Source organism: Nematolebias whitei, chromosome 2 (assembly GCF_014905685.2).
Source record: "Nematolebias whitei isolate Nwh7 chromosome 2, NemWhi1, whole genome shotgun sequence".
NCBI classification, from domain to species: Eukaryota; Metazoa; Chordata; class Actinopteri; order Cyprinodontiformes; family Rivulidae; genus Nematolebias; species Nematolebias whitei.
Window position 1 is genome coordinate 12,478,388 of NC_056499.1, and position 7,631 is coordinate 12,486,018.

General features: G+C 39.7%; 1 protein-coding gene across 1 annotated transcript in view; it reads right to left on the minus strand.

The window, feature by feature from the left end:
* Positions 1–1,415: 1,415 nt before the first annotated feature.
* LOC119429006 (RNA-binding motif, single-stranded-interacting protein 1) overlaps positions 1,416–7,631 on the minus strand; it is a 27,116-nt gene continuing 20,900 nt past the window's right edge. Inside the window, exons 11-14 of the mRNA XM_037696728.1 lie at positions 6,553–6,654; positions 3,596–3,664; positions 3,309–3,382; positions 1,416–2,158 (exon numbers count right to left, since the gene is read on the minus strand). Of these exons, the coding sequence (XP_037552656.1) occupies positions 3,314–3,382; positions 3,596–3,664; positions 6,553–6,654 (240 nt within the window). The 3' untranslated portion in view covers positions 1,416–2,158; positions 3,309–3,313. The remainder of the gene's footprint in view (positions 2,159–3,308; positions 3,383–3,595; positions 3,665–6,552; positions 6,655–7,631) is intronic.

Sequence of the window (7,631 nt, forward strand, 5' to 3'; positions counted from 1 at the left end):
ACATACTTATATATAAAAATAATAATTTAACATTATTTATCTGAGGAGCAGACTGCTTTGAGTTTAACTTCATCACAGACTCTCATCTTGAGCAAGTATGAAGGCGACAGTGGAAAGGAAAAACTCCCTCATGAGGAAGAAAACTTTAGCAGAACCAGGATCAGGACAAGCGACCATCTGCTTCAACCGGCTGGGTTTGAGAAGAACAGATACACAATGGCAGGTCAAGAATCACGTTGATAGAAATAGTATTGAATGAAAACTATTCAATTTTAACAATTAATTTAAGGAAATGAGGTCAATTTGTCCTCCAGTAGTCTAAGCTTAAGGCAGCATGACAACCCTAACTATAGGATTTATCAAAAAGGAAAGTCTTAAAACAAAAACAACTGAGAATTGTCTCAGCAGATTCCCCCTGAAGGTCAGACTGTGCAATACCATACCACTTTATTTGTAAAGGACTTAAAAAAACAAAAGGCAAACCAAAGTGCTGCATAATAAAACAAGCACTGGACAGAATTTAACAAGTTCTCCTGAATGCGTCAGGAATTTTCCAGATTTTCTAAATCATTTATAAAGATTTTAAAAACATCAAGAAGCGAGTCAGATTTAAAAAAACAGGAGTCGTGTTTGAGAAAGAAAAGAGCCTTTAATTCATCAGTGTTTTCATTTTATTTCAAAGGAGAAAGATTCAGGAAAAGTTAACAGGAAGAAGCAGTTAGGAGGATTTTTTTATTTTACTTTTTTTTTTCAGGAACAAGTCGTCAGAACGGGAACGTACACTCAGTAAAATCCTGGATTAATCTGAACCAGTTCTTGTTTCAGTTCTACAGATCAGGCAGAGGCGCAGCGACCAAACGTCTTCCTTCCTTCGTGGTAGAGTTCTGGTCTTTCTTCAGAAATCATGAAGCAAAAAAAGGCAACGTTGACAACAAAAATCGCTTGTTTTCATGTTGGGCCCTCGCTGTACGGCAAGTACAAACACGTTGTTCGTTTCTGACTTTGATAAAAACGGGTCTCGACGTTCTTGATTGCATCATTTCTACCGGTTAGATCAGAGTTTTGTCTTTCGCTCGTCCAGATTATTTGACGCGTATTTGAGACCAAAATTTGGTGAAATCACGGAGAATCAGCTTCTAATCTGGTGGAGAAAAACGAAACATCTAAACAGAAGCGAAAACTTAAAGAAAAGGTTAAAACCTAAATAATCGTTTTGAAGATTAGGAGAGCTGCTGCAGGTCAAACAGCAGAGGTTAGCCAGCTCCTGAGCTTGGCTTCTTGGTTCGCGCGGTTCAGTCTGGCGAGAAGGGGCTTTACCCGCAAACCCGACGACGCCAGCCGACTCCGGCAGAACCATGAGGTAGATATCCGGTCAACCCGACCACGAGAGAAAAAACAAACCCTCCATTTCCACATTAAAGTACAGCTCGTGTTTCATGACCTGTCCCGACAAAGAAAGGAAAATAAAGAAAGCGTGCTCTGAGTTCGTCGCCGTCTTCGCTCAGTATTGCCGTGAGACTCGCGTCGTCTTTATTGCCACCAAATGATTAGATAGCGAAACGCTCCGTGGAAACCGCCACGATTTCACACACATCTGATCACCAGAACGATAATACCTGATCGGGTTTGATGAGAAAATGTCAACGATGTTCGATGTTCTGTAGGAAAGGCACCGTGTCCGATGATAAATTTATTAAATCCTAATGAAATGGTTTCAGCTGTCGGCTGCAACTTTGAAAACCAAAACGAAGTTATTCTTATTAAAACTTCAGTGCAAACAGGTTCGTCGTTTACCACAATTGTAGGAGCTCTAAAGAAAATCACAAACACCGTAACGAAGTGGGGGGCGGGGGAGGGGGTGTCATGCATTTTAATGGGAGTGGTGGAGGGGTCTTCTGTTTGAAAATTATTGAAAAAGAGGAAAAAGAAGAGCATCTTGGTTCTTATTAAAATAAATCTACTTTTCTTTCTTTTCTTTTTTATGACCAACCGCTCAAGTCCGTGTCCATCATCTTCCATTTCCACTACGAATAATGAGGCTGTGCAAAAAAAACAGAGAAAAGTTCGTGTGTCTGGTCCAAACAGGGCAGGGTTAGATCCCCGCGATGTCCTCGGCAGCTCTCCGCCTGTCCTCCGAGTTACGGAGCCGTGACGAGGCCTAAAAATCGGGAACACAACAGCAGAATCACTTAGAACGTTGGTCGTAATAATAAAAAATAAACAGTTAAGGAATATTTATTAATGTCAAATACGAGAAGCTTCTTTCTGCAGTGCCAGACGGGAGCGAGCGAGGAAAAGAAACGATGCTTCTCACAGCTACTAAAATAAACGGTACGTCGATATCGCATGACGCTAAAAAATTTAAACAGTGAGGTTGTAGTTTGACCGGAATTGAACAAAAACAAACTTTAATGTTTTTGGTGCAAGATACTGAAGCGGTTAGGAGTAGAGAACAGAGGGAGGCTTTTTTATTTATTTATTCATCTCTTGTCCGAGGCAGCGCCAAGTGACGGATCCTGGAGAGTTGAGACATTTTATCCACAACCAGGAGCAGTGGAGGTGCCAGGGGGTGGCTGATGGTGGCCTTGGCCCTCATAGATTAATCTTCGGTAATGTTTAAGTCTAGATAAGAAACGTGTTCTTATTAGGACTGTAGTCAGCCGTTTAAATACCACTACAGAAAATTACCGTAAGATCAGGGAAGCGTGTGCTGATAAAAGCATATATAAATTAATATAATAAAATCATATTAATAGGAATGCCTTATTTAATGATATGATAAATATAAGATCTAAAGGATCAATTTAAAATGAGTTTCATTGGGTCAATATTTCACTGAAGGAATGCTAAACGGTAGTAAAGTTACAAAAAGTTAATATTTTTAGTTTTTAAAGTAAAAAAAATTACAAAAGACTTTTCGAATTTGTTAAGAAATGGTCGTAAGAAGGTCCTGGTTCAGGCTCTGGTTTGGACCTGGGTCTTCCTGTGTTTGAGTTTGCATGTTCTCCTCGTGGGTTTTCTCCGGATACTCCGGTTCTTTCCCACAGTTCAAAAACCTGCATGTTAGGCTGCCTTCAGGCCCCGGAGGACCTATAAAAGAGATCTGTGATCTCAGTGGGATTTGCCTGGTTAAATAAAGGTTAATAAATAATAATAAATATTTTAAAAAAGACACAAACAAAAATAAATGCATGGATTTTATTTCCCTACAAGACTTTCTGAGGGTAACGGTTGTTAACGATGGCATTTTGTATCCACAGCAGTAAAAGTTTCTGGATGAAACGTCAGGTTTTTGCTGCGAGGCCTACCTGCGTTACTTGCTGAGTTGACTGTAAGGAGACGAGTTGTTGGAAGAATCCACTTGCTGCAGCGAGCTGTTTTCCTGCAACGCAAAAACACCATATTTCATTCAGAATCTGGTAATGACCGTCCTCGGGGCAACATAATTGATGGTTTTAGAGGACAAAACAACTGGAAGCCTGATGAACGAAGGGCTTCTGAATGTGCTGTTGTCATTTTCTGAAGTAATCACTGCTTTTAGATGCATCGCAGGTAAATGTTGGGAGTGAATGTGTCAAAAATATAATAAACTTACAGGTGCTGCCTGCATGGAGGGGTACTGAAGCATATAGGCTTCCTGGACACTGGGGCTGGCAGAAATATACTGTAAGAAAAGAACAATTACATTTAATCCTAATTATTGAATGGTTGAAGAAATGTACAAGGTTCCTGCTCAGTTTGATTAATGAACAAAGAAACAGTATAAAAAAAAAACATTTGTTTCAAAGAATTCCAAATTTCTGAACATTGTTCAAATGAGGATATTTTCTTAATTATGTTTTTTTTTTACTTGTGAATTTACACCAAATTTGATGTAAAATATGACATTTACAGAAATTAAATTCCAGTAAAAGTCTGTAAATTTAGAATAAAATTTACTAAAATTGTATAAACTAGAAAAAAAAACTGTTTTAAAATAAACTAAACATGAGTGCAGTAGGCTTTGTTTGTTGCTACTTTTAACTTCTAGATTGGGTTTTGCTTCTTTTAGATTTGAGTCAACATGTTGTTACTTGTAGCTAACATTCTGCTGCTTTTAGCTCCTGTTTTACATTTAGCTAGCATTCTGCTGCTTTTAGCTCCTGTTTTACGTTTAGCTAGCATTCTGCTGCTTTTAGCTCTTTTCTAACTAGCATTTTGCTACAGTTAGTTTCCAGTATTTTGTTACTTTTAGCTAGCACTTTCCAGTTTTAATCTAAAAGTTTGCTACTTTTGCTACTTTTATTTATTCTATTTTTTCATTTACACTTTATTTATCCAGGTAGTCTCATTGAGTCATGGGAACTCATTTTCAAGAGAGACCTGTTTTGGGGAGCGAATGGTGGGGGTTAAGGGTGGGGGTTAAGGGCCTTGCGCAGGGGTCCATAGTTGGGCAAATGAGGGTGGAGGCAGGTGTGGGTGTTTCACCTTTCCCACCCACATTTTGATGTTGACAATACCGGGTATTGAACCGGCGACTTTCCGATCACAGGCCCATCTTCTCTAACCTCTGTGCCACCACTTCCCCACTAGCTAAACACAAAATGCTAACTAGAAGCTGAAAGTAACAAAACTCTAGCTAAGACCTAGAAACTTCTAGTTTCTAGCTCCCATTTTGTTACTTTAAGCTAGCACTTTAGCTTTTTATCTTCAGATTAAGGCTAGCCTTTTGCTACTATTAGCTAGTTTTGCTACTTTTAGCTTCTAGCTAGTTTTGCGTTCAGCTTTTAGTTAGCCTTTTGCTGCTATTAGCTACTTTTGCTACTTTTAGCTTCTAGCTTTTGTTTTGTGTTCTGCTTTGAGTTAGCCTTTTGCTGTTATTGGCTAGTTTTGCTACTTTTAGCTTCTAGCTAGCATTTTATTGCTATTAGCTAGAGTTTTGCTACTTTTACTTTCTAGCTAGCGTTTTGTGTTCAGCTTTCAGTTAGCCTTTTGCTACTATTAGCTTATTTAGCTACCCTGATGCATGCTCAATAATCCAGGTAGAAAAATCTAAAAAAGTTTAATCTGGTCCTCAGAACATTAAAAAAAAAATGTAGAAACGTTTCGTCTCTCATCCAAGAGACTTCCTCAGTCTGAGGTGCTGTTTTCAGCTCAGTCTCTTAAATAGCACCTTCTCAGAGTGGATCAACCAGTTTGATGCTGACAACCAAAACCAGCTGATCACATGATCAAGAAGGACCATCAGCCTAACAATGGATCATTAGCACACTGACGGCTGTTTACTATTCACAGAGGGCTGAGTGATACTAGCAATCACAGCATTGTAAGAGGGGGACAGTTGAACCCGGAGGCCTCCACCCCTGTTTAACGATGGACGGTTTCTTTTCACAAAGATGGCCTCCTTTACTCCTCTCTCAAACCATCGTTCCTCTCTATCCAGGATGTGAACATCTTCATCCCTGAAAGAGTGACCGCTGGCCTGGAGATGAGTGTAGACTGCAGAGTCCTGGCCTGATGATGTTGATCTTCTGTGCTGGGCCATCCTTTTGGCCAGTGGCTGTTTAGTTTCCCCGATGTAAGACTGATCACCCTCCTGACACTGAACAGCATACACAACATTGCTCTGTTTGTGCCGGGGGACTGGATCTTTGGGATGAACCAGTCTTTGCCGTAATGTATTTTGGGGTTTAAAAGCCACTGGGACGTTATGTTTAGAAAATAAACGTCTCAGTTTCTCTGATACTCCCTCAACATATGGAATAACCACTGGTCTGGGTTCCTCCTTTTCACCTGATGGCTGACTGGAGTCCTGTTTGGGTTTCTTCTCTGCTTTCAGGAAGGCCCAGTTAGGATATCCACATTGCTCTAGAGCACAGGTGTCAAACTCCAGGCCTCGAGGGTCAGAGTCCTGCAACTTTTAGACGTGTCTCTGATGCCACACAGCTGAATCCTATAACTGAATTAGCTTCTCAGTGCAGTCAAGTTCTCTAAAGTCCTGCTAATGACCTCCTTATTTGATCCATTTGTGCCATTTATAAGACTGAGCTGAATACAGCACCTCAGACTGAGGAAGTCTTTCGGAAGAAAGACTAAACGTTTCTACAATTTTATTTATTTATTTGAATGGCCAGAGGACCAGATTTAACTTTTTTAGACTTCTTTAGCTACGTTTAGCTTCTAGCTAGCGTTTTGTGTTCAGCTTTCAGTTAGCCTTTTGCTGCTACTAGCTACAGTTTTGCTACTTTTAGCATCCATCTAGCATTTTGTTATTGTTATGCTTGATTTTTACAATTTTTTTTAATTTTGAACAATAAATCGTGTCATCTCACACAAACACATCAAGTAGAATATTCCTGAATATGAGTCATTTTTGTTTAATAAATAAAACACTTGTTATAAAATCTATATAAATAATTTTCTAGTTAAGCTACGTCGGTCCAAAATGTCCCAGATGAACTCCTCTCATCTGTTCAGCTCACTGTCAGGTCTAAGGAAAGTCCCTGCATCGTGATAAATGTGTTTGTTTTCCAATGATTTCAACAAAGCAGTGTCGGAGTTGGACCCACGCACCGATCCGTTGTTTCCCAACAGCAGCTGGCCCATCTGCTGAGTGATCATGGCTGTGGGGTGCACCGACACAGAGGGGTCCACAGAGGGAGACATCACAGCAGCCTGGAGAACAGGACAGATCGCCTGTTAGTAAAATAACTTGGAAATGCAAGAAATAAAAATAAATGTTATAAACGACCAAATATACGGGGCCAACTGTAAGAATTATTCTGAGTCCAGCTGTAGACCGTGCTCCAGGTTTAAGTTAAAGACAACTACCGGTAGTTTAAATTAAGGACAACTAGTTTAAGTTACAGCAAATGCAAAATAAAATTATTTCTTTAAACAGTACGGTAGTTTGTTCTTAAATTAATTATTCCATATATTAACAATCAATCTGGAGCCAGGTAAGAAATATTTATAATCTGGATTAACAGACTTCTCCTGTAACTTACTATGTGAGACAACATACAGTTTTTTTTTTTTTCTGTTAAAAATTACCAGCCAATCTGGATCCAGATGATAAAATAAACATCTGGATTTAGGGACAACCACGGTAAATTACTATAACTGCAAGAAAACACACAGTTCATTTATTTATTTATTCTTTTTGACCGATCTGGGGACAAAACGTATACAGAAAAGCTGCGCCCTTTGAAATTATTTCCTGTAAACAAGAGAAAATATGCCCAGGTCAAACAGTTGGACCATGGTCCACCATTTAAAAAACACTTTTACACAATTATATTTATGGCTGCAAAAGAAGGAGTGGTGGCGCAGAGGTTATTGAAGGTGAATCTGTGATCAGTAGGTCGCTAGTTTGACTCTCCAGACTAACGTCAAAATGTGAAGCACCCACACCTGCGTCCACCCTCATTTGCCCCACTCTGAGCCATTGAGCAAGGCACTTAACCCCCACCATCTGCTCCCCCAGGCACCTAGATGGCAGCTCTCTGCTCCACACAGAGGACTGTGGGAGTTCGGTGTCTGTGGTTGTGTCAGGAAGGACATCCGGCAGAAAAACAAATGCCAAGTCTAAGTACGACTTCATTCACTGTGGAGCAGCCAAAAGAAAAAAAAAATATATATATATATATATA